Genomic DNA, 27,873 nt, shown 5'->3' with positions numbered 1-27,873 from the left:
TAATATGAAAAATGAAGGAAATTATAAAAATTACACTTTATTAATTTAATTTCTAACGCCAAATATTTGATTTGTAATTTATTGTTATTATAACCTCAACTAGTTCATAATTTAATTTGTTTGTTTTAGCCCCACTTAAAGTTTAGTACTTAGTCCGTTTTTCTTCGATAACCCAATACTTCATATCTCACATCAGCTGCAATGAAATTTATAACTCATTTCTATATTAACCCCATACATAATCAGTAATGTGGGGATTTTTGAAGGAAATACAACGATCGGTATCGGTTAAGCCAGTGAAAACAATTACAAGGATTGTGCGTGACTTATCGAACAAATTGCAATACAAAAACAGCAAAAATGACTTTGAAAATCTTGGTGGGACAAAGTAAGTAGCTGCTTGAATGAGTAAAAGCCCGAAAAGCCTTGGAATGCCATTGAATTTTACCGAACAGCTTCCAAAAAACTATAGAAATTTAAACCTAAAGCTATGTATGTACGTTTCCTGTCAGAATTTTGGTTTTGGTATTTGTTGTCATTAAAAAAAGGAAAAAGTGTAAATCGCCACATAATCCTGGCGTATTTACTCTCTGACGGTGGTGATTCTACTAGCTATCTAGTTATACTTTATAGGTCTATCGACTTATCGCGGGTTATGATGTAAACTGTGTACCTCAAAGCCCCCGTATTGACCTCTTAGGAAACGTCACGATTTTTTTTAGAGTATTCGAAAAATTGTTAGCTTTATTGATGACAAATTCGCCAAAATAGTTATTTACATTTCTGTCTTTGTATTTTTATTATTAAACAATAATGAATCATAATTAGGTGGTGTTTACACTATCCATCAATGTCATATGACATGTCAAATTTGCTACCTGTGAATGTTGTACACATATGGCCTGTTCCCGCACTTTATAAAGTGGTAAAAGTTGTAAAAGTCGTAAACGATTTTCATATAAATTTTGTGTACGGGAACGCAAAATGTGTAAAAGTGGTAAAAATTGTAAAAACTTTTTAGTTCTGGAACAGAGCTATAGTGTGGCAGTGTGACCACTATGAAAAATTGCGTCTATCAAAATGATGTGGCAACTATATGTACACTTTTCATTTATGGTGCGCTCTATTCGGCTATTTACGTATGCAGTTTTGAAATAAATTCTGGGAAGAAAACAATTTTACCAAAAAATGAAGAAAATAGGTAAAGAAAACGAAAATGTGAGTGCAATTATGGTTTTTAAAAAAATAAATAGTGTTTGTTAGGTGATTTATATTTTGTGGTCATACGAAATTGTATGCTAGTGTGAACGCAAAAACTAAAAGTGGTATGGGCTTTGACGTATGGATAAAATAAGTGACAGCTCATACGACATTGATGGCTAGTCTGAACACGCCTTTAGTTAGCTATGTTTTTTGCTGGGTTTCGTGGCAAAGCGATTATGATAAGAAAACAACAATGTGTACAATTCACTTTACTGTGTGTTTGAGTCATTGCAAAACCACCAGACCGCATTGAGGAGATATTTCCCATTTTCTCTCACATCCAAACATGCTATTTTTGGAGATACATTGTGAATATTTTTGTAGCTCTGTAGCATTTATGATCTAAGGGTACGGTTACATTAGAGTTTTTGCCCGGTTAACCCACTTCATGAATATTTATTTGACGTTTGCGCTATGGAATTGACTTTTGAAACCCAAACCCACTGGGTTAATCCGGTTAAGTGTAAGCGGGGTCAAGGCACATTAAAGAAGGTAGCCGACTCGTATCAGCTGATTGAACATGAAATGTCAAATAAAATTGTTGTAATTGTGAAATGTAAACAAACATATTGTTCTGATTGGCCGAAGCTAAATCGCTGCAAATTTAAGCGCCAAGGCGAATTGATTCTCTTTACAAATTTTGACGTATTATGTTACGGCAAAAGTTGCTTTGTTGTAGCAATTCGCCGAATCGGCTACCTTCTATATTTGCCTTGAGCGGGGTATAAGGCAGGGATGCACACCATATTTTTCTTTACAGGGTGTCAGCGTTGCCTTTATTCTTCAGACTCTTTTCCCCTACTTGTTCAAAACTTGTCCCCAAAATTTCCCCGATTTTATTGAATTTCTTCAAAAAAAAAATTCCCAAAAATTTTCTAACAAATAATTTACAAAAAAAATTAAAAGTAGTTTTATTTTAATATTGAAATTCATATCATTAAACTTGTAAAGTATTCTATACACTTATATATGCATTAAACTAACGATATTGAAAACTTCACTTTCAAGTGAGTCAGAATCATTAAGGCCTGGGTACATAAACTGCCTCGCCTGGTTGCATTGCTTTCCTGCTTAATTTCTGACAAAACATAAAATAAAAGAATAAAGAATGCGGGGCCAATTTCGAACTAGGTTGCCCTTTTCTTCTTTATTCCTTTATTTTTAGCTGTAGCTGTGGTCCAGAACTAAAAAGTTTTTACAATTTTTACGACTTTTACACATTTTACTCGAAAAAGCGTTCCCATACACAAAAAAGTTGTAAAATGTTCACTTCTCTTTAAACAAAAATGGCGCTGAATGACGCTCTCTTAAAAAAATTTTTACACGACAAATTTGGGAGAGTAAAAAAATAGTAACATGGTTGCCGGCGTCTGATTGGCTGATACGCCGACTTTGACATTTGTTCCAGTTTTTTTTTTGACGTATTTTCCATTTTTCCGTTCCCGAACTATTTCAAAAAACTTGTGTGTGAGAACAAATATTTTGCAGTTCTCACTTTTACGAGTTTTACCTTTAAAAAGTACGGGGACGAAGCTTGTGTTCCTTTACTTACCTGAGGTTACCATTTTTACCATTTGTTACCATTTTTAACCTGCAAAGCGTTCCGTAACCCAAAAAGTGGTTAAACTGGCAGCAATTTTTAAGAGAGTGGAGAGAGAGCGAAAATGGCTTTCTCTTCTACCACAGGCTACCACACAAATTTCTGCAGGTAAAAATGGCAGAACTGATTTTTCGACTTTTGTTTGACGATTATTTCACAATGAAGAAAAAAATGGACGAAAAACAGAAGAAAAAGTCGAACGCTGACAAAACTAAATTAAAAACTGTGAAATAAACGACGAAAATTGATTTTTTGTGTTTCTTTTTGACATTGCTGCCAGATCTACCATTTTTTCGTTCCTTTACTTTTCTGGTAAAAATGTTCATGAGAGAGCAATTTTGAGCAAGTTTGACACTTTTCTCTTTTACCACTCTTACCATTAAAAAAATAAAGGAAAAAAACTTTTGTTATGTAAAACATGAAGCAGGAAAGTAAGGCAACCAGGCGAGGCAGCTTATTTATACAGGCCTTTAGTCGCATTGGATTTATGTAAATTTTTATAATGAAAGAGTTGTAACATTTCTTTAGGTGGGTCAAAATTTCTACAACAAATGGAGAAAATTGATTATTTATTCAAGTAACTCGTACTGCATTTTATTTGTGAATATGTTGAAACTAAAAGCATATATAATACTGCCAAGTTTCAATTTTTCTTTATTGTTGTATGACACAAAACTTTACGCATACGTTGGATGTGTTTAGGGCTTAATGGCCCCGGCACATACTGTCCGTTGTGCGTAGCGTCACGCGTTAATAACAACAACCACATGAAAAAAGTGTAAGTGATGCCAAGGTTGTTCTTGAAGTTTTCATGTGGTTGTTGTAACGCGATTCTCAACGGACCGTATGTGCGCGCGCGGCCTTAAGGCCTTTTAAAGTTGTTCTTCTATACATTAAATATTTTAAGGTGTTCAAAAGGCTCGTGTTTACTTTCTAAAGCCCATATTAAGTTTTAATTAAAAATTTCATTTTTGAAACTTGGCAGGTTAATTTTGACCACAACTTTTTTTATAATGATCCTTTTTTTTCTTCTATTAGAAATTATGAACGAAGTGGTTAAATATAAACCACCACCTCCCAAGAAAGGAGCCACTGCTGGTGCTTCTGCTGTTTCCAAAGCATCTGTCGACTGGCGTGTGCTAGTTGTTGATAAGTTGGGCATGCGCATGGTATCAGCATGTACCAAAATGCATGAAATTAGTTCTGAAGGCATTACATGTAAGTATTTGATCACTTATTGTGAATAAATAATAAACACATAATTAAAATATTCCAATTAATTATTAAATACTACAGTGGTAGAAGATATTAACAAGAAACGAGAACCTTTGCCATCCATGGATGCAATTTATTTGATTACACCATCTCAAGATTCGGTGGCTGGTTTGATACGTGACTTTCAAAATCCAGCTCGACCCATGTATCGTTATGCCCATGTGTTCTTCACTGAGGGTAAGTCCAGCCTTTGTAGAACATTATTGGTTAGTTTATTTTGAGTTTTGATTTATTATATTTTTATTTTGTTTAAATTTAGCGGTACCCGATGATATATTTGAAATGATAAAAGCTGAAAAGCAGTTAGTCAGTCGCATAGCTTGTTTCAAAGAAATCAATATTGCATTTCTAGCATATGAGAGCCAGGTATAAAACAAATTTTCAACTTTGAGGATAAGTTGAATTTTTGATAAACAAGCTTTTTTCGTGGTTTTCCACATTTCCATTTATATATGTATGTGTGTTATCTTTTCGTTTAGAAAAGGTTTTGTTTTTGTGCCAAAAATACTAACTTCTAACAGATATTCTAATTTCGTAGCTTATTGCAAAACTAATGTCTCATAATGCAAAAAGCAACCTTATATACAGACCAATATCATCTCCGTACTAAGTGTAAATGTCACCAATATGTTTGGTCTTTTGTGTATGTTGTAAATATTATGACTTACAACCTCATATCCCTGTATCATAGCGTGATGAGTTTCTACATAAGATTACATAAAATCTTAATTAAAAAGTGATTCGATATCAAAATGCTTCCCCACAAGCTTTTAAAGTTTTTATTTTTCAGAACTTTTCACAATTTTTTGAAGTCAATTGGCCTGTTCCCGTACTTTATAAAGTGGTAAAAGTCGTAAACGATTTTCATATAAATGTTGTGTACGGGAACGCAAAATGTGTAAAAGTGGTAAAAATTGTAAAAACTTTTTAGTTCTGGAACAGAGCTAATACATAGCTCTGTGCACGTAAAGCAAGAATCTTCAAGTTTTACCACTTTTTACTCGAAAAGCGTTCCTTTACTTCAGACACAATACAATTCATATGGAAGCAGTTAACAACTTTTACTACTTTTGCCGGTTTTGCTATTTTCAAAAGTAAAGGAACAGGCCACATATAAGCAGATATTTAATTGAATACAAGAGCTTCGTTCCAGTACTTTTTGAATGGCAAAAATAGTTAAAGAGAGAACAGTCAAATTTGCTCTCAGAACACATATTTTTTCAAATAGTACAGGAACGGAAAATATAGTAAAGTTAAAAAATATGTCAATAATAAAAACAGACGGACGTCACAAAAAAAATATTCGTAATTACAAATAGTGATATCAAATTTATCTCTTTTCTTTTGTGATAGAAGTCTTTTGCTGATCATTTAGATGAACGAGAGTGGACGATTCTTCAAATATCTATAATCAATTATTAAAAAATTCAAATTTGGAACAACAACAAGCATAAGAGATCATATTTTAGTAAAATCATCAATTTCCCTCCAGCCAATTTGTCGTTGCCCCACGTACATATGTATATTAAGGAGAATTAGACAAAAATCCCAAACATGTATGCGGTTATAATGAATGGATATAAGTTTTGTATTCTCAATATGAAAACAACAATAAAAATGTTAATGATCCCTTTAGAGATTTTTAAAAGCGCATTTTAATAAAAATTTAAGTTCGGGTAATAGGCCGTTTATATATAACAAGGTTAACCCAGTGGGTCTGGGTTTCAAATGTCATTTCCATTGTATATACTTCAAACAAATCCTCATAAAGAAGGTTAACCCTGCAAAAAACTATAATATAAACGCCGTATAACTCATTCGATAATTACATCTTTGTCTTTTTCAATTAGTCAGTTTAAAACCATAATTTGCAATATAAACGGCTAATCTTCATTTTGATACGGGGCCACATTCATACATGTCATGACGTTGGAATTCAGTTCCTTTAGCATCACAACCCTATTAACATTGAAACAGTGCAACATATGACGGGACCACGTAGTGTAGTGCTTAAAACGGACAAGTAATCACACTGAAAATACAAATGTCCTTGGTTGGGTTGAATTCAGTTCTCCTTTCGGACGTCTCGATTGACTTCTCTATATGATTTTAAAAAGAATCGGCTGAGATAGTCCTTTCCATTACGCGATGTAATTGGGAAATGAAACTTTTGGCTTTTAGGAAGCATTGGGCTTGTTTATGCCAATCATTATTCTTGTAGTGGAAGCTAAAAACGTTGCGATGCCGTTACTGATGGGTTCTTGCATGAAAATATATATATCTAAAGTCTTGCTCACAATTGCCGCAGTTGAACTCTAAGATTGAAATTAAATTGTTAAATTATAATGCGATTTGCTGACATTTTTTAGTTCAATACCTCGTATTTTTATTAAACAGTTATTAGCGAAATATGTTTATTTATTGTTAACTGCTTCATTTCAAATTAATTTATTTTATTTACATATTTATTTTCTATTGATGATTTGTTTCCATGTTCTTTTATTTGTCGTTCTTTCAATAAATGTCAAATATTCTTTCTGACAAATTTCCAACTTTTTACACAGCCAAATTTGTGTAGTAGAAAATAGTAGAAGAGAAACCCATTCAGTGCCATTTTTGTTTAAAGAGAAAAGCAAGTTTTGCTACTTTTTGTAGTACAGGAACGCATTCTAGGAAATAATTGTAAAAATAGTACTAAATAGTACTATTTTGCAGGTTCTGGAACACAGCTAAGGTATAGGGGCACACGACATAATACCCCGGTTACACTATTGAAGGTTAACCCACTGGGTTTAATAGATCCAGTGGGTTAATCTTTGCTGGCTACACTTATGTAGCTTTTCGAGGGTATAAACTGTCAGCTGATGTTTGCTACGTATACATACAAAATAACTAATAAAGTCGTGTGTTACACTTTTACAATTTCTCATATGAGATATCGTCCCCTCTTTGCTCATATTGGTATATTTTACAGACAGGGATACATTTTTGTATCATGGTATCAATCGTACTTTTTGTTAAAAAGTGTCTAATGAAAAAAAAATAATAATTTTATGATTTCCAAATAACTTTAGATTTATTAACTCCATAAAATCTCATGCGACCAATCGCAAACGTGTAAAACACGACAAACTCTGTTGCAAAAACAGTTGCAACTTTTGGTACTTTTTGAGTAGAGTTGGATTTTTTTGCACAAATACCGAATACAACACTGTATTTTTGGTGGATTTGTGCCGGATTTAAAATAAACCCAGCCATGAGAGGATTTAATTTTTGTATGGCAAATCTGGTCAGATTTGACCAGATTAAGCAATAAATCCTCATAAAGTGGGTTAACCCGTCAAAAAACTGTAGTGTAACCGTGCTATCAATTCCTTTACCTATACGACAAATGAAAACTCATCTGAAATCGACTGGATTTCATTTGACGTTTGAGCAAAGAAATTGACAGTTGAAATCGAGTGGATTTCTAAATGTAAATGTAAAATCAAATGTAAACCAAGCATAACCAAATGACATAACCGTTGGTTTCTTACTATTTTATCGTCGTATTATAATACGGTTACACTAGAGATTTTTGCCGGGTTAATCCACTTCGAGAGTATTTGACGTTTGTGCTATGGAATTGACATTTGAAATCCAAACCCACTGGGTTATGCTAAGTTTACATTTACGAAATCCACTCGATTTCAACTGTCAATTCCATAGCTCAAACGTCAAATGAAATCTCATCGAGTGGATTTCGTAAATGTAAACCAAGCATTAATCCGGTTAAGTGTAACCGGGGTATTTTTACATATATATCATTTTATGTTTTATAACATTATTTCATATATCATAAAAATTAGTGTGGTTTGTGCTGGACTTTTTTCAATATTTATGTGCAACAGGAAATAATTTTTGAGAATTTTTTTTTTTCATTTCATACATGGTACAATAATACAGGTAGCATTATCATGCCAGCTGATGGTAACATAATGTGTCAATTGCATTGAATTGATGTCCAATTTTGAAATCTTATGTTGCCAACAATTGCCGATGCGGCTACCTGTGTATTTGTACCATGATTTCATAGTATTTAAAAAAAATCAAAGTGGTATAACGTGGTATAATAAAATGGAATGACTTTTATTTTAGGCATTAGTAGGCAAATACGGTTATTTCTCATTTTCACCATCTTATAGTACATTTACATTTATGAAATCCACTCGATTTCAACTGTCAATTCCTTTGCGTATACGTCAGATGAAAGCTCATCTAAAATCCATTTGACTTGATTTGACGTTTAAGCAATAGAATCGACAGTTGAAATCGAGTGGATTTCGTAAATGTAAACCTAGCATTATAGCGATTTTTAATTAAAGTCCAATTTACATATGCACATTAAATGATTTCGTTTTACGAAATCCTAGAAACAAATGAAGTGTATTTACATCTGTTTTTTGCGTCATTTGCTTACGCACACAATCGCACATACACACGGATACAATAACACATACACACGCACACAATAATTTTAATTCCGAAAAATAAGAATTTCACCACACTAATGTTTACCAAATAACTTGACTTAATTCAAAATTGAAAAAAAAATTAATTTTTGCAAGTTTTTTAAACATTTATTTGCACTTTTGTCATCGTTTGAGTTTTTTTGTTTTTCTACAACACACACAAACAAACAAAGACATCATAAAACAGTTGCATTTTTTGGTAGTTTATGACGAAAAAGCAGGGTTGCATATAATAGTATGGTGTTTTCGTGCGTTGTTTAGAATAAATGACACAGCTATCGTCATTTAATTTTGTATGGTAAATGACGCAAAATGTTGGCTGTTTTAGCAAATAAATGACGAAACAGCTCTAAATGACGAAAAAGTTGCTAATGTAAATTGGACATAACATATCGTCTGCTCCGTCGGAAAAGGTCGTAAGTCCCTCTCAATAAATTTTTCAGGAGGAAGAAAAAACATTCCAGCGCTTTCTGTATTAAAGATTTTATTATGGTGGTAAAAGCAGTATTTTTCGTTTATTTATTCCGCTTCAATACCTGTACTTTGTTTGATAAAATTCCATCGCGTTTGGGAGATAATTGGATGTCTTTGGACTTACGACCTTTTCCTTGTACAGTTTTATATTTTTGTAGGGACTTACGACCTTTTCCTACAATTTACGGACGTTTTTAAAATAAAATATTTATACTTTACAAAAGAATGTGGAAAGGGTATTATAAGTTTGTTTTGTCCAATATTCGTGTAACATCGCGAAGTATTCGTCGTAGACCCCCTCCCCTTGCTATTTTTTCATATCTTGATGAGATAAAGCGATCTAGCTATGGGTGTCCGTCTATCCATTAACAATTGTAATAAAACTCTAGGCCTCAATTTTGGACCGATCGTCACGAAATTTTGTGGAGAGGTCGGGTTCCGACCAGAAGTAACCCCATTAGATGTTGGTTATGATCGAAAGGTGTGAAATGGACCAAACCCACAATTTTTACCCGACTTTGTAGGTATCCTGTAGATCGCAGTAATATTCCGATCGGAGCGAAATTTTAAGAATGATTTGAGTCTAGGACAAACAATAAGCTTGCAATTTAACATGGTGATGAGATAATTATTAGCGGGTTTAATGGACCAAAACTGTTGTGTGAAATCTTATATATGTATATATATAAAAATGGTGTAAAAAATGTATAGTAATTCATAAAATGAGAACGGCTAGGCCGATTTCTGTAAAATTTTTTGTCAGTTATTCATATTTTCGAAGAGAAGGTCTTTACGGAAGAAAATTTTGGAAAATCTCTCTGGAAAAGCCGGAAAATTGGAAAAATCGAAAATTGAGTTTTTGTATGAAATTTTATTCCTTAATAGCGAGACGAAGTTCGCCGGGTCCGCTAGTATATGTATAAAAGACAATGTGTGTATGTTTGTATGTTCCGCATAGACTCAAAAAAGGCTGAACCGATTTTTTTGAAAATTTCAGAGAATATACAAGGAACAACCGAGGTGACAATAGGCTTTATAGTTTTAGAACTTAGGAGTGGGCGGGGCAGGCCCTATTTTTTAAAAAACGCTTTTTTGCAAAAGTTATGAAAGTATCGGTCAGAAAATTAATTTGCGAGGCAACGGTTGCTGAATCTCCGACCCTAAGTACTTATTCCATGTAATTTTCAGATTATGCACAGGAATGTCCCTTGGTGGAAGTAGGCTATATATTTTGTTGAATTTCGGAGGAGCGGGTTAAAACTGTGCCCTATTTTTTAAAGGCGCTATATATATAAAACTTACGAACGATTCCGTTTCTCCAATCCTGGGTACATATTTTAGCAATAAGACCCGACCAGGGCAAAATTCTAAGTCGGTATAACCATGACCGTCTGTCCGTCTTTTGAAATTAAGATACAGCTCGCAATTTTTTAAGTAAGATCTTAGTGATTTGGTATACAAGTTTCTATTACTTCTAGGATGTTTGGTATTGACGTCATCAGAGCTTTCAGAATCACCGTGAAAACCATAGGGAATTAGACCCATGACACCATCGTCTAATTCCATTCCAAATTCATACTGCTCTTTGTTAGCAAAAACCATGATGACTTCTTAGTTTAATAACATTTCAATCAATTATTATTTTAGAACCATCTAATAATATAAGCATTGCACTTACCCGTCCATTAGAAGGTATTACTTTATTGAATTCAGAATTTAAACTAATCTCGTTATGTGAATGTCCTATGTCCTATGAATGCCCCTAGAGAAACCACAAATGACCAGTTGATAGAGTTAAGTAAGATATACAACAGTGAAAACAGTAAACATTTTGATATTTTTTTATATTTTTCAAAATATGAGGTATTTGAACACATACAGCATCCCAATTTGTATCAATGAAAAGGCCAGAAGTCCATGTTTCATAATCAGTTCGCTTATAGGGGAAAATAGATTTCAAATGTAAATTTTCGTTGCAATATAGAAATTATCAGATTTTTGTTCAAAAGTTTGTTCCACAGGCTCCGCCAAATATCATCCGATTATCATACAAAATTGTAGGCTAGTTCTTTACATTGTACCCCAACCATGGATGACGTTAAACATTATATATGAACTACATTAGCTGTAGTATTCTTTTAAAGTATACATTTTCCTGTGGACGTACGACCTTTTCGTACTCAAATTTGTACGTTTTGTGGACTTACGACCTTTTCCGACAAGGGCAAAACATATAGAAAAACGCGACATACTACCATTTTCTTTGTATCATACGACGTGTTTTGACTTGTAGTATCATCCTGTAACAAAAACGCGATTTCCAAAAAAAGTGGACTTACGACCTTTTCCGACGGAGCAGACGATATGTACGTATATCTGTAATGTTTTTGTTGTGTTCTTATACCCCAAAAAAATGCGAACAAATTTTATATTAAAAAACAACAAATATGCCCCTTCTTAGGTCTACTCACTAGATTCGCCAGACAGTTTTCAGTGTTTGTACTCACCGAAATTCCCCACAGAACGCGCAAAACACTTCGATCGCATTGCCGAGCAAATAGCCACCTTGTGCGCTACGCTCGGCGAGTATCCGATGGTGCGATATCGCACTGATTGGGATCGCAACAGCGATCTAGCTGCAGTCGTACAGCAAAAACTGGATACGTATAAGGCTGACGACCCAACGATGGGCGAGGGTTCGGAGAAAGCACGTTCACAGTTGTTGATTTTGGATCGTGGTTTTGATTGCGTATCGCCCTTGTTGCACGAATTGACACTCCAAGCCATGGCCTACGATTTGTTGCCCATTCAAAATGATGTTTATCGTTTTTCACCCGGACCCAATCAACCGGAGAAGGAGGTGTTGCTGGATGAACATGATGATTTGTGGGTTGAACTGCGTCATCAACATATTGCTGTTGTCTCTAAACAGGTTACGCAAAATATGAAGAAATTCACCGATTCCAAGCAAATGTCTTCTTGTAAGTTTAGACATAAAAAACACAACAAGAACTTAAGTGAACATTCATGGTGCCCTGAGTGAACATTAGGGCGACAAAGATTTTTATTTTTTTTGGAACTCCTAACTCCTATTCTTTCCATTTGATCCAAAAACTCTATATATTAAATAGTTTGGCGATCGTTTAACGTTAATTCGCGCCACCCGTTCGATCTTTGTTTCCATGGGGCCAATCGACGTGGCTTAAGAACGAATCCTACAAAAATTTGTGAAAATCGGATTTTGATATAGCTATGTATGTATATAGGGCCCAAAATCTGCCAAATATGCGATCCGATCCGATTTTCATAAATTTTTGAAGGATTCGCTTTTAGCCCCAAAAATGAACCGGTAAAGTTTATCATTGAATCATGGTAGAACAAGAAAAGGTAGCAGCAATACCCAGCTGACTGAACTGGGTTGTAGTGTTAGTGTCAAATTCCATTCGACATTTTATGTATTTATTTCTATGTTCGATGTATATTAGGGATATATATTTTTGAAGAACAAATTTATTCATCAGAAAAAAAAACTATTTCCCATAAAGACGGCTTCATATCATTGACATGTAACCTCCTCCAGGTCCGAACGACATGCCGCACACTAAAACACCGCTTATAGAGGCGGTACAATATTTGTTAATATGTGTGGTATTTTCTTAAACTTGAAAAGAATAAAGCCCTAATAAACATGTGCTTTTTTGTTTTCAAAAGCAAATGATTGAAACATCTTCTCTTTTTTCAATGAATTACCAGCGACCCGAAACATTTTTGCAAGTATTCTACTTTCTGCTAGAAATTATGCATTTAGTGGAATGATATGGAAACATTCAAATTGAAAATCTAACGAGTTTTCATTCATGTTTTCCAAAATATTCAATCAAATGTGAAAAATTATTAATTTTTTAAATTCCAATAATTTATAGACATTTCCTTGTTTTGTTTACATTTACGTTGACACTAAGGTTTACAAACAAAAACAAATTCCTTTGTGGTTGTTGTTCGAGTTGTATTTGTTGTAGTATTAACTTTACCTTGTATTTGTTCTACCATGTCATTGAATAGAGAATTTTCGTGAAAATGCCCCTTTGGGCCAATACAAATTACTATGAAAACGAAGTTTGTTCGGGTAGCACGGGTTACCGTTAACCCATTGCCAAACAATTTTCATATATAGGGTTTTTGTATCAAACATGGCACAATTACCCAGGTAGTGGCTTCGTAAAATTTTGAATATGTTATGTCAAAAATTTATTTATGTTGTTGGGGGAATTACAACAAAAATATTTTTTTTTATAAAGGGATTTGACATTTTATATTCGAACAGCTGGTGTGGTGTGATACCACTCCCTTGGTAATTGTGCCATGGTATCAAACTAAAAATTTATAGGGCGTAGGAGTATCAAAACAATTTGTTTGGGTCGCTCCAGTGTGCATATACGTACATATATGTATATGTATGTGGTAGGTGTTTAATAAAGATATCGTCCGATGGGTGTCTTGGCATCCTTAACCTTGCGTATTTTTAGCTGATAAGGCTTCTATGCGTGATTTATCACAAATGATCAAGAAATTGCCCCAGTATCAAAAGGAGTTGTCCAAGTATTCCACTCATTTGCATTTGGCAGAAGATTGTATGACGTATAAGGTATGGCATGTTGTTAAATTATGTCATTTGTGCCGTTACACAACACACATGTATATTTCATTAGGACCATGTTGAAAAATTGTGCCGCGTCGAACAGGATTTAGCCATGGGCACTGATGCCGAAGGTGAACAAATTAAAGATCATATGCGTAATATTGTGCCAATTCTTCTGGATGCTGTAAGTCTATATGAAAACTTAAGCTTAGTTTACATTTACGAAATTCACTTGATTTCAACTGTCAATTCCTTTGCGTATACGTCAAATTAAAAGTCATCCGAAATCTATTGGATTTCATTTGACTTTTAAGCAATAGAATTGACAGTTGAAATCGAGTGGATTTCGTAAATGTAATTCCCTTTCTTTTTGTTTTCAGAATGTATCCAATTATGATAAGATCCGCATTATTGCTTTGTATGTCATGATCAAGAATGGCATTACTGAGGAAAATCTCACCAAACTATTTGCGCATGCTCATCTATCGCCCAATGACCAAGATATGGTGCGCAACTTAAGTCACCTGGGTGTCAATGTTATAGCCGATGTGAGTTTAATTTTGTTGTTGTCGAGATGGAATGATTGATTTGGTCCACAACTAAACTTGTGATATAATTTCTTTTTAACTTCAGTCACGTAAACAAACTTACACAGTTCCACGCAAGGAACGCGACGAGCAGAAATATACAGTGTCCCGTTGGACACCTGTTGTTAAGGATATCATGGAAGATTGCATTGAGGATAAATTGGATCAACGTCATTTTGCTTTCCTTTCTGAAAGGGCCCAACATCCCAATTCTCATGAACCAACAAGGTATGTGGAGACGTTTTGAAATGTTTTTATTTACTTTAGGGAAATCATGGCACAATTACCCAGGTAGTGGTATCACACCAGCTGTTCGAATATGAAAAGTCAAATCCCTTTATAAAAAAATTATTTTTGTTGTAATTTCCCCAACAACATAAAGAAAATGTTGACATAACATATTCAAAATTTTACGATGCCACTACCTTGGTAATTGTGCCATGAGGGAAATGTTGTTTTTGAGTATGTTGCTACGGTACTATAATGGGTACTTTACACGATATGTACTATACATATGGGTTGTCACTTTGCGTATACATTTTGTATATAAAAAGTGACAACCCATATATAAAATACATATCGTGTTAAGTACCCATAAGGAAACACGAATTGTAAACAGTGGTTGTCGGAGTATTTTCTGAGTGTCGGAGAAGTACGGTAACTTTTAACTTTGACAGGCTGTGTTTTTAGCCTCGTTGATTTGTACACTAACATAAAAATGATACATATAAAATGGTTTTGAAATAAAAACTATTTTCCACGAACTTCTCAGAAAGGACAAAATGATAATTCTTTTATATCAAAGTTTGGTACCAGATTCTTTTAATGTTCCTTCTTTTATATTTTTAAACGCATTTTACATTTAACATGTTTTATAAAACATCCATCATTTAAGTTGTAAGTTCCATACACTATCTGACAAATAAATGACGTAAACTCCAAAACACCTGTCGGAAACCCGGTTCCTTAAAATTCTGCAGCTGGTAACCCTATCGATTATTAAAGTCAGACTTATAGCCCATTTAGATATGACTTCATTAGCCGGATTTAGCACATTATCAGGTTTTATTTGCTAAATCCATCCAAAATCTACCAGATTTCCCACACAAAAATAAATCCTCCTATTGAGTGGATTTGTTTTAAAGCTGGCATAAATCCTCGTATACAACTTTGTTTTTTGCAACATATTGCAAGAAAATACAAAAAGTTGCGAGCTGGCACAAGAAACAAGGTAGATGCATCGGTGAATTGCTACACTAAAAATAATTTAAAATGTAAAAATTTGTAAACAAGGCGAAAAAAATTAAATTTGTTTTGATGTACAAAGTTGATTTTAATCAACCAAGACTAATATTTACGATGTCTAAACGATAAAATAATTCGTTTATTTATTTTAGATGGGCAAACTGCGATAAAATAATTCTTTATTTGCTCTTTAGTTAGCATTAGCTGTGTTCCTTTACTTACCTGAGGTTACCATTTTAACCATTTGTTACCATTTTTAACCTGCAAAGCGTTCCTTAACCCCGAAAAGTGGCAAAACTGGAAGCAATTTTTAAGAGAGTGAGAGGGGAGAGAGAGCGAAAATGGCTTTCCCTTCTACCACAGGCTACCAGCAAAATTTCTGCAGGTAGAAAATGGCAGAACTGATTTTTCGACTTTTGTTTGACGATTATTTCACAAAATGGACTAAAAACCGAAGAAAACGTCGAACACTGACAACACTAAATTAAAAACTGTGAAATAAAAGACGAAAATTGATTTTTTATGTTTTTTTCCGACATTGCTGCCAGACCTACCATTTTTCCGTTCCATTACTTTTCTGGTAAAAATGTTCATGAGAGTGCAATTTTGAACAATTTTGACACTTTTCTCTTTTACCACTCTTACCATTAAAAAAGTAAAGGAACAAAGCTATTAGTAGCATAATGTGCTAACATTTTCAGTATTAAACAATAAATTTGTAATTTGCCGTATGTTTTTGAGACGAATTCAATTTGCAAAAAATTCTTTTGACGTTTCAAATTCGATCAGATGGGCTGATGCATCTACCTTGGTAATTGTGCTATGAACAAAAATCAGCTGACTGCCATTTAAATCCTCCAAAATGTATATCTAAATGCAATGAGTTTTGTACTGGATTTATTAAATCCAGTCGAGGATTTATGGCTAGTCTAAATTAGCTATTATTGTTTATCGATTGTCTATGTTGTTGTAACTGCAGTCAATATTGTTTTGTTTTTGAGTTGTTTTGTTTTGTTACTGCCAACATTTTAAATTTATTGATTTGGTTTGTGATATAAAAGGCTGAAAATCAGCCATTTTTTGTCTTGTAATTTGTCGTCCCACAAGAAGTGAGTCTTTGAAAATATCAATGTATTAGAATTTATGTATGTATTTTATTTTATTCCATTTTACTTTATAGAGAATAAATTCTTAGTCTACGAATAAATTTTCTCATTCTAAATTTAACACAATGACCGGAGTTTTTATTCTTTAACGACGACAACAACTGTTTTAAGTTCAAATAAAAAATGTGTTTAGCTTTGTTCCTTTACGTTAAAGTTTCTTCAAGTTTTACCATTTTTAACTTTAACCCCAAAAAGTAGTAAAATTGGAAGCAAATTTTAAGAGAGTGAGAGAGGAGAGAGAGCCGAAATGGCTTTCTCTTTTACTACTTTCTGCTCGACAAATTTCGTTGTGTAAAAAGTGGAACATCTGTCAAACTGCTGATTTGACATTTACTTGACAAATAAGGCAAAATGAAAAAAGAAAACTACGCGCTTTGTCAAAGCAAAATAAAAAATAATAAAAATTTAAACCAGTGAAATAAAAAAATAAAAAACAGTAACATTTATTTTGTTTGTTATTTTCCTTTTTAAAGCAGCCACGTATGTTTTTGACATTGCTACCAGAGCGAACTTCTCTGTTTTGCTACTTTAACTATTAAAAAAGTAAAGGAACAAATCTATATCTGGTAAATGACTAAAGACCAAGTTATTTTTTTGCAAAAATATGGCAATATCAAGAAAAAAAGATTGTATACATGAAATTTACAGCCAGTTTCTGTATGTCGAAAGAAGAATGTGTGCGAATGAAACTCGCCCGAACTTTAGTTTTCGAAATAGTTTTACCTTTGCCTTAGGCCCGTTATTGCAACCTTTCGGTAGTTAAATGTTAGTCGGTATCGATCAGATGTTTCGTGTTTTATTCTTACAAGTTTGATTTCATAATATGTGTCAGATAAATTAAAAGGAATATTGAAAACCAAGGGAAATTTGACCGCAAATTCAAATCAACCAAACAGATTAAAATAAACTCGAAGAATACTTTTTTGCTCAATATTACTATATTTTTACATCATATAACGTTAATATTAAATGGAAGATGTAAAAACAATTCCCTGGTAATGCAAACTTTATTCCATACTTTTCTTAAAGTAAGGGATAACAAAAACGGATTTTAAAGTTAAGAACGGTCCTCTTTAGCTTCATTTGGTTAAACTAATTTCTCTTAGAAATATAGGCGGTCTATCTAGAATCTTCTCAATTCCGCTCTGACCTGTTGTGTGCCCATCTTAATACATCCGAATGTTTTAAATGACGAACAAACCCCTATCTTCTACTCACAGGGAATTCACGTTCAGAATAACCCTGCATATTTTCCATGTTTAGCTAATTACAGTCGCAGTCGCTTATAGCGACGAAATCCAAAAGCCCGCTTTTATATCTTACACATACTAGTTTCACTTATTGCGACCGTATATCGTCGGTCTCCTGAGCCCGCTTTAAACAATTTCGATCCTATATCTTATAGATCCCTTTACCTTATGTTTTTGTTCGTTTTCAAAACATTTTCTTTTATCTCTTTAAAGTGTACGTTACGGTAAATGGAACAAGGATAAAACACAGGCCCAGGTGAAAAACGTTCCACGTCTTATTGTCTTCATTGTTGGTGGTGTATGCATGTCCGAAATGCGTAGTGCTTACGAGGTAACGAATGCTGTTAAAAATTGGGAAGTTATTATCGGTTCTTCCCACATACTGACACCCGAATCTTTCTTAAACGATTTGGGTTCTCTAACCAAAGAGGAACTAAACTCGCCCTCTTCAGCAATATAATTGAATAAAAATACATTCATAGAAACAGTCGCTCTACATAATGATTTTTTATCGCGGAAGTTTAATCTTTCTGGAAAATCTTTTGCGGCACGTTCTGGATACTCCCGAGATAATTTTTACTTGCAGGTAAATCGGTATTCAAAATTTAATATACTTTTTAAATTAAAAATGAAAATTATTATGTGTAAAGGTATAGCATATTTTATAAGAATGTTAAAACATGAATAAAAATACTTATTTTAAAAATGGTGGTATGTTTATTTCTTCTTAATATGAAACAAAAATTAGCTTTCAAATATTGTCACTATAAAAATGATAAAAACTGCTGCTTTCGCATTCACTATGGTCTCAAATCCAAGTATTGTGGCCAAAACTATTTCAACGTTTATATTGTATTGAAATTGTTTATTATTATTTATAATAAATGTGTAAACAGCAATTCTTACGTTTTATCGACCAAAATTACCGGAAACTGCCAAAATTCATTGAAAAGGTTGGTCCCGTTGTAAGGGGTCTAAACCAAAACATTGACCGACCTTCTATGAGGTAGGTTAGCGTGTCGCTAAAACCACCAAAATATCTAAAATAGGGCGTTACCGTTATGTGGAGGCCTGCAAAAGGCGAACCTATTATCAAAAGAAAAAAAGGATACTTCTTTTCTACACTCTGAAATCCATACATACATATGTTCCCACAACATCCCCGAAGGGACAAGGGAGACTTCTGAAACTCTGAAATCCTTAAATATGAATTTTAAGGAAAATCGGTTGATAAATGTTGGTTACTACACAACATGTATTTAAAACAAAAATCTTACATCTTGAAATAGAAAAATTCACATTATTTTAAGTGCGATTCTGTAACTCTCTATCAATGGAATTAACGACGATAGATATCAATACCCAGCAAAAGACTTTGGAAGTTGTGCGTGTGGAGTTATGATTTCACAACATCCTTCGATGCAGTCCACACGGAGATATGAAAAATGAACTCCGTTGGATACAATTTATTAGAAGTTGCTTCAGAGATCCCTAAAAAAAAATAAATAAAAAAAATAAATAAGGTGATCCCTACCCACCACTGGCGAAATCATTTATTCTAAAAATAATACTATGTTTACATTTACGAAATCCACTCGATTTCAACTGTCAATTCCATTGCTCAAACGTCAAATGAAATCCAATCGATTTCAGATGAGTTTTCATTTGACGTATACACAAAGGAATTGACAGATGAAATCGAGTGGATTTCGTAAATGTAAACATAGTATAAGACAGAGTGCATACATTTCTAAGAATTTGTTATAAAATAAAGAAATAAAAACTTAAGTTGCGAAAAATTTTGCGGTAATTCACGAGGCGGAAATTTTTAATGGAGTGGAGTCCATGTCGAAAGCTGAACTAGTGATGGGAAGTCAACATAAAAAACCTTTAGGATGATGAAGCAAAATCAGATGCGCTTTGATTAACTGGAGAACGTAGAAAGTAAACTCAAATTTTTCATAAAGCTGTAAACAGATACAACGTTTGATTAAAGTTTTGTGTCGTTTTGGCCGTTTTTACACTGTTGGGCATGATGCCGAAAAATTCAAATTCATTTGAAATATATGCCGACAAACAGATAAACGCTGGACTTTGGTGTCGTCGTCGCCCTGTTGTTGTTGTTTTTTTTCTCGACGCCCAACGCAAAACTTTAATCAAACGTTGTATCTGTTTTCAGCTTAACTCCGTGTGGACTGCATGGAAGAATGTTGTGAAATCATAAAGTTAATAATAAAAAAATAATAAATAAAACTTATATACATATATTTAAATGTAAACAAAAATCAACGGACTTCCACTTTAATGCTCTCAATAGTATATGGAAACAGAAAAGATTAACCCACAGGCTTTAATAGATTGATTGGGTTAATCTTCAACAGTGTAAACAACCAATAAGTTACTATCGTTCACAGTATTCAGGATTTGTATATGTTCTGTTTATTATGGTGGTAGTTGGCAACACGGTTGATGTTTTTTGGAATTCTTCTTAAGGTTTCGCAAATTATTTGTTTCTCGTATTTATCATATTTCCTCTTTAAGTGGTTTGACAGTTGATTTTTCTCAAGAAATTGAAGAGGGAGAGAGACATAATACAAAAAACAACCACCAACACGCCCTCGTTATAAATGTTAAATGGACTAAATTTTGGTTTATTTCTTTGTATTTAATATGAAAAATAAACGAGCTAATAAATATGAACCTTAGTTTATGTAATTTCTAACACCTAAGATTCGATATGTAACTAATTCATTATATTACTTCAACTAGTTAATATTTTTATTTGTCTTCATTGCCCGTTTTAGCGCCACTTAAAGTTTAGTACTTAGTCTCTTTTTCTTTGCTAAGCCAATTCATATCTCATATCAGCTCCACCGAAATTTACAAACTCAGTTCTATACTAACCCCATACAAAATCAGTTATGTGGGGATTTTTGGAGGAAATACAACGACGCGTAGTAGTAAAACAGTTGCTGTAGATACAGAGAGGCCTGGAAAACATCTAAACGGGGTTCATAATTTTTTGTGTGACGGAACAGATTACAGTGAAAAATAATATAATTGTGTGTGACTTCTTATTAAACAAATTGCAACACAAAAACAGCAAAAATGGCTTTGAAAATGTTGGTTGGACAAAGTAAGTAGCTGGATGGATGAGTAAGAGCCCGAAAAGCCTTGGAATGCAATTGAATTTCAAATAGAAATGTGAAGAAAAAACTTATCTATGCTAATTGGTGTGCAAGTTTGTGTAAAAAATGGAGTAGACAAATATGTTAGGCTCCACCTTGAATGGTCGGTTAAAAAAAGAAAAAAGTGTAATAAAACGAAAAAAGTGCCTTGAAACTGTGGCAGGAAAATTCTGGCATATACAATGTCTGGTGGTGGTGACACTAGTATTCCCTTTATCGATTTTTTCAGTTTAGTTTGTGGTGTAAATTGTGTATTAGTGTGCCTGAACGCCCCCCGTATTGACCTTTTTGGAAGCGTCATTTGCCAGATCTAGAGATTTACTCAACCTCCCCCCGTTCCTCCCAGAAAGCAGTACTGAGGTTTGCTGCATTGGATACCGAAAATATCCCTTCCCAATGTGGAATGCGCATGAATGAAAAACGTCATCAGAAAAGTTGAACAGTCTGCCTGCTCAGGCATTTATGGGACTTCTTGCGTCTTGTGCCTACAACTGCCTACATCAAAAGTCCTAAAAACTGTCAAATAACACATACTATTTTAATTTCTCTCTCAGTGATGTCATGAATGGGCATTTTTGTTGTCAGGGTTTTTGTTATTGTTTACAAAATACCCTACACTATTTCGGAAATATGCGAAAAAATGTTGGATTGATTGATTTTTATATTTTTTCTCTTACGCTTCTCAGCTGGATTTTAAAATACCCGTGTTTTTTTTATTATTAAACAATAGTGAGTCATAATTAGTTAGCTATGTTTTTTGTTGGGGGTTTGTTGTATTACCTGTTTTCCCTTTCTCATAATCGTCAATATCAGTGAAGCGATGATGACAAAAAAACAAACAATTTAATTTACAAATTGTCTGCTCTTCAGATGAGAATAGCTTGAGTCATGCAATACCGGTATGTAGGTACTCCATACTTTAATTTGAAGAAGTCTAGTAAACCGATTAATTTATTTGTATACCCTACACCACTATGTGGAAAGAGTAGTTTGTTTTGGTAAAAATTCATGTAACACCGCGAAATATTGACATATTTAGCGGGTGAAATGGACCAAAAACATAATTTTTATCCGATTTTGTAGCTGCTCGCAATAATAGTCCCATCGACTCGAAATTGTATATAAGGTAAGAGTATATGACAAAGAAGAAGCTTGCAATTTAAGATGATGATCAGGTAATATTTAGAGGGTTAAATGCACCACAACTTTTGTATGAAACATTTTAATATCGTCACCATAAATGCCGGAAGACGTAACCCACAAAAATAAAACTTTACAGGAGAAGCAAAAAACGTTATAAAATGAAAACGGTGTTATAAAATATCGAAAAATTTTAGTATCGTGTTTTAAGACAGAGAAGAAATATATTTTTTGAAAAAAATTAAATTTTTTTCCAGAATGTTAGAAGCTGTGTGGGTTAGGTCTTTTGGTATTGTATTTTTCTGAAATACTAAAATACGTAACCTACAATTTATTGAGTATACATTTGAAGAAACTAGTATAAATGAAAAATTATAAACCAATTAGGACTGGTTTATTGGCCTACGCGGTTAAGCGAACTTTAAACTAGCCATCTGACGGTGTTGGGTTCAATTCCCAGGCTTGACGATGATATTTCAATGGACCACAATTAGGTGAACTGTTTATTCCAACCATCACTATAATTACTTATAATTTCAATTGTATTAGACGATATTAAATCTGGAATATTATATTTATTGTTGTATTTAAGTCAATTTATGGACAAAATATAGTTCATATAAATTAAGTGATCTGTAACAGTTTAAATGTAAATTTTAATTGTCATAAGGAATGTTGTCATAAAAGTAATGACAATCACTTGGAATTAAGCGTTTTAAGTCTTGCAGGTGTTGGAATTTCTTTTTTGAGACTTTTAGCCTTTGTGTGTACATCTGAGAAGGATCCACTGCCTCAAAATTTTTGGAACTTCTCTATGGTAGATTATACTGCTAGGATCAAAAGCCAATGCTCGCAGTGACTGTAGGATTTCCTGTCTTTTTGTATAATACAAACCAATACAGAAAATTTGCTTTTTGTCCTTTGGACCTATTCGATTATTACAATCAGTTGACCTCTATTAAACCATGGGTTGGTTGACCAGACCATCTTTTGCAAACTTACAGCCTAATCGTATCCGTCTTTAATGAATACATCTTTGTACTAGAACGACGTGAATTTTGACCACATACACGTTTTCGTATCAACGTCTCAAATTTTGAACATTTCCGTTCGTTCTTCCTCTTGGAAAAATGAACAATATCGGGACGAGCATTGCCTTCCGAATAACCACTTCCTTTTGTCCGGTTAACATATTGTTTTCCATATGTGCGTTTTAGATGTTTATTTAAATCAGGGCATAGGTCTTCTGTCATAATCTTCAATTATGGATTTTTTCTGTAAGACCAGTAAAAACCGTCTAAAGTCAAAGTTATTACTTTAAAAATTAACTAAAAGAATGGTCTTTGTGATTTTTGAAAAAAAGCTACCATTCTTGAGATATGGTAACCTAAGAGTCAAATTACACATATGGAGAAATAAGCTGAGTAAAAGCCAAATTGTTAAAGTAACTACACCATGTGATAGGTATTTCCATAAGCTTTCATACCTTACCCATTTTGTAGTAATCGGTTCAGTAGAACTGGGTCTAACCCGGTTTTGAACCTGGACTTTCGGGTCAAATAACCGGTTAACCGATCCGCCCCCGTGGAAATTATACATTAACTCAATAAGCCCTCCCTCTGGCATTATAATTGCTGCAAATATCAAAGAATACATTGTTTGTACTGCTGTTTAGTTTTGAAATAATGTGGGTTACGCCTTTTGTGTTCTATGAAAATTACAGTATGCTGTTACGTCTATTGACATTTCTTGAATAGGATCGTTATTTTTAAACGTAGAAGCTTGAAATTTTGCCAGAGCATGTATTTTAGCTTAATATATCAGATTCCACCAAAAAACGAATTTCCATTTCCATGTCGGTTACGTCTTCCGGCATTTATGGTGACGATATACAGCTTATATCTTTATTCCTGGAAGGCACATTCCAGGTAAATAAGCTATACTTGAAAAAGGAACTCTTGACCTTTCTATTGATGTTGGTGTACATGATCAGTTAACAGAGTTACAGCCTAATATATCGAGTTATTTGTTTGTAGTGTAATCATAAACACGCTTCAGGTCGCAATTATAGCTCAATAGTCACGAAATTTTGCAGGAGGTAATAGTTTAGGTCGGAGAAGGTGCCTACAATTTTGGATAAAATCTAATACTATTTAGCGGTTGAAATGGACCACTACTTTTGTCATGGTAGAACAAATATAAGGTAAAGTAAATACTACAACAAGTACAACTCAACAACAACCACATAGAAATTTGTTTTTGTTTGTAACGCTAGTGTCAAAAATATATGTAAACAAAATAAGTCCCAATTTACATTAGGCGAGTTTACTTGCGGCAATTGTCAGTTTGATGGAGAGAGAGGTGAGGTAACCCTTTGCCTCTCAACACCCTCTCTCACCAACAAACGGATATAAATTATTTGAATTTAAAGAAAAACTAAGTCCATATTTACATTAAGCAATTTTCCTTGCGGCAATTGTCAGTCTGTCGATGAGAGAGGGTGTTGAGAGGCAAAGGGTTACCATATGCCTCACCTCCCTCTCCATCAAACTGACAATTGCCGCAAGGAAAATTGCCTAATGTAAATATGGACTAATAATTTTTCACATTTGAATATTTTGGAAAACATGAATGAAAATTCGTTACATTTTCAATTTGGATGTTTCTACATCATTCCACTTAATGCATAATTTCTCGCAAAAAGTAGAATTCTTGCAAAAATGTTTGTGGTCGCTGGAAATTCATTGAATAAGGAGAAGCTGATTCAATCTTTTGTTTTTGAAATCAAAGAAGCATGTATGTTTATTAGGGCTTTATTTTTTCAAATTTAACAAAATACCTCACATATTAACAAACGTTGTACCGCCTCTATAAGCGGTGTTTTATTGTGCGACTCGTCGTTCGGACTTGGAGGATGTTACATATCATTGATATGAAGAAGTCTTTCTGGGAAATGGTTTTTTTCGGAATGATATATTTTTTCCTCAAAAAATATATATCCCTAATGTACATCGAAAATAGAAGTAAATATATTAAATGTCTTAAGGAATTTGACACTAACGTTACAGCCCAGCTGTGCATTGCAGTTACCTTTTATTGTTCTACCATGTACTTTTGTATGAAGAATATAAAAATTTATTTTTGGTCCATATTTTAATTCCTAGAGGGCATATACCGGCAAGGCACAATACCATCGTTTTGAATGCAGAGTAAGACATGACAATAAACTCTCCCCCGCTATATCGGTAAAATCTGGGCTGAGACAAGCATGTGTGCTGTCACCGCTGTTATTTCTTATTGTTATTGAAGAAATACTTGTCAGGACAATCGACAACAATCCGCGTCGAGGAATAATGTGGCACCAATTAAAGATGGAACACCTGAACGACTTGGTATATGCTGATGACATAGTTTTACTATCCAAACGTTTATCAGATGTACAGAGCAAAATTACCGACATAGCTTCAACTTTGAGTACTTATGGCTTAAAGATTAACGTGAATAAGACCAAATCTCACTCTGTATGAACAAAATATCGAACAGGTGGCGAACTTTACGTACCTATGCAGCCAAATAACACAAGATGAAGGTACGCGGGTTTGTACAAAATCTGGATGTCCAATCAACTAAGTACGAAGACAAAGATACGCATATTTATAAGCAATGTTCTATCAGTTCTGCTATATGGAAACTCTTTCGTAAACAGTTCCCTACACTTTATTCTCCAAATATGGTGGCCTAATAACTGAATATCAAACTTGGACCTTTATCAGAGATGTCAATTGCCACAGTAATCCGTGAAAGGAAATGGAGGTGGATAGGGCACGTTCTTCGTAAACCAGCGAATGATATATGTCGAGAAGCTTTTGATTGGAATCCCCAAGGAACGCGAAGATGGGGCAGACCGAGGAGTAGCTGGAGTAGAAGCATTGAAGAAGAAATTAGCTTACATCCAGGAAATCTATCATGGAATACTATTAAAACTTTATGTTCAAATAGAAACGATTGGAATAATTTTGTATTGGCACTATGCGCCCACGATTTGGCGTAAAAGCAATAAATAATAATATACCGGCAAGTTTGCCTATATTTGGAAAAAGAACTACTGACCTTTCCCCTGATTCAAAATGCAATAATGTGTCTGCTACATAACGGAACTACTGCCTAATATATAATGGGTTTTGTGTAGATAGCACATCGTCCTATCATTCTACAAATTTTCTCTATCATGCAAATTTCTTGGCGTATTAATTGTCCAACTGTATTGGAATCGACACATCTTTTTCAAAATGTACTCGGTACCTTATGTCGTGCTTATATATTTATTTTTATTAGGCGTATTCCAAAAAGAAACCTGATATTCATAGAAAATTTAAAAATGTAGCAGAAGGGGCTAAACAATCGCAATTTTCCAATTTAGGAATATTTATTAGAAATGTATAAAATATAATTGTTCCACAAACATCCCAGTAGGGACTAGAGGTGGGCGATTGTCGTGTTCGTGGCACTAGAAAACACGACACAACAACAAATACGCACATAAACAACAGCACCACTTTAGCGACGACTAAGTACTAAACCCTTTAGCTTTGCTGTGTCGTGTTTTCTAGTGCCACGAAACACGACAATCGCCCACCTCTAGTAGGGACAAAAGAGTCTTCTCTCATATCAATGAGTGAACCCCGATTTATGTGACTTACTGTTTTATCACCGAGTCCGAAGATCGTGTCCTAAGACACCACCTTTAGAGAAGTATTACATGGCTGAAATACTCAGGAAATGTCGCCAACATTACTGAGGGTATTTTGCCACCGTTGAAAACTTGATGTGGCCTGAGCTGGATTTTCTACACATCAAATTATCAACGGTGGCAAAATACCCCTCAGTAATATTAGCGACATTTTATGAGTATATTAGCCGTGTAAAACTTCTCTACAGCTGGTGTCTTAGGACACGTTCGGACTCGGCAATAAACAGTAGGTCCCATATCATTGAGCTAATATGAATCGGGGTGCAATCCCTGTCCCTTCTGGGATGTTTGTTGAACGATTATTATTATTTATAACGTGGCAGTATCCACTAAGTTATTTATTACAATAAGTTTATTTGTTCCAAAAAGAATTTTAATTTGCCGAAAGCTAATTCCCAGGGGTAGTGGTGCAGGGTAGGTTCCGTCCGACTATACTGACAAGCATACAAGCATTTATTTTCCACTCCAACCCGAGCATGCTTATTTGTTTTTATATAATGTAGCTTAATAGCTTTGGAACATAATAGGTTTCTTGGGAAATCATTAGAGCATAAGAGGTGCAGAGAAATCATTAGAGCCTATGAGGTGTTTACTTAGAACTTGGGAACTCACTCAGTATCATATTTATATTAGCCAATATTGTTTTTCATATCTCAATGCAGATGCCATTAAAAACTTAAAAAAATTACGTCTTTGGTTTGGTTTGGTTTTAGGACGCGCAGCTACCGTTGTTGGCAGCTACTTCACTCGGAGACCTTGAGGTCCATTGTGATCATCCTTAAAGA

The 27,873-nt window shown here is 34.0% G+C and overlaps 2 protein-coding genes across 4 annotated transcripts in view; both read left to right on the top strand.

The window, feature by feature from the left end:
* Positions 1-240: 240 nt before the first annotated feature.
* On the top strand, positions 241-18,716 carry LOC141399608 (protein ROP-like). The gene is made up of 10 exons (XM_073978698.1): positions 241-388; positions 3,902-4,081; positions 4,160-4,315; positions 4,398-4,504; positions 11,585-12,104; positions 13,650-13,768; positions 13,833-13,946; positions 14,143-14,310; positions 14,396-14,577; positions 18,224-18,716. Exons 1-10 carry the CDS (start codon positions 361-363, stop codon positions 18,468-18,470), a joined length of 1,821 nt encoding a protein of 606 aa, XP_073834799.1. The 5' UTR covers positions 241-360; the 3' UTR covers positions 18,471-18,716.
* Positions 18,717-20,838: 2,122 nt separating this feature from the next.
* The window catches only part of LOC141399607 (protein ROP), a 28,738-nt gene continuing 21,703 nt past the window's right edge, over positions 20,839-27,873 (top strand). Inside the window, exon 1 of one of the 3 annotated variants that reach the window (XM_073978695.1) lies at positions 20,839-21,146. In XM_073978695.1, coding sequence (XP_073834796.1) covers positions 21,119-21,146 — 28 coding nt within the window. In that variant the 5' untranslated portion in view covers positions 20,839-21,118. Of the gene's footprint in view, positions 21,167-27,873 lie in introns of all 3 variants that reach the window. The other 2 variants (XM_073978696.1, XM_073978697.1) reach the window with 2 other exon arrangements.

This window comes from Musca autumnalis, unplaced genomic scaffold (assembly GCF_047663935.1).
Source record: "Musca autumnalis isolate F117 unplaced genomic scaffold, ASM4766393v1 scaffold_3, whole genome shotgun sequence".
NCBI lineage: Eukaryota > Metazoa > Arthropoda > Insecta > Diptera > Muscidae > Musca > Musca autumnalis.
This window is presented reverse-complemented; position numbering and strand designations above follow the sequence as displayed.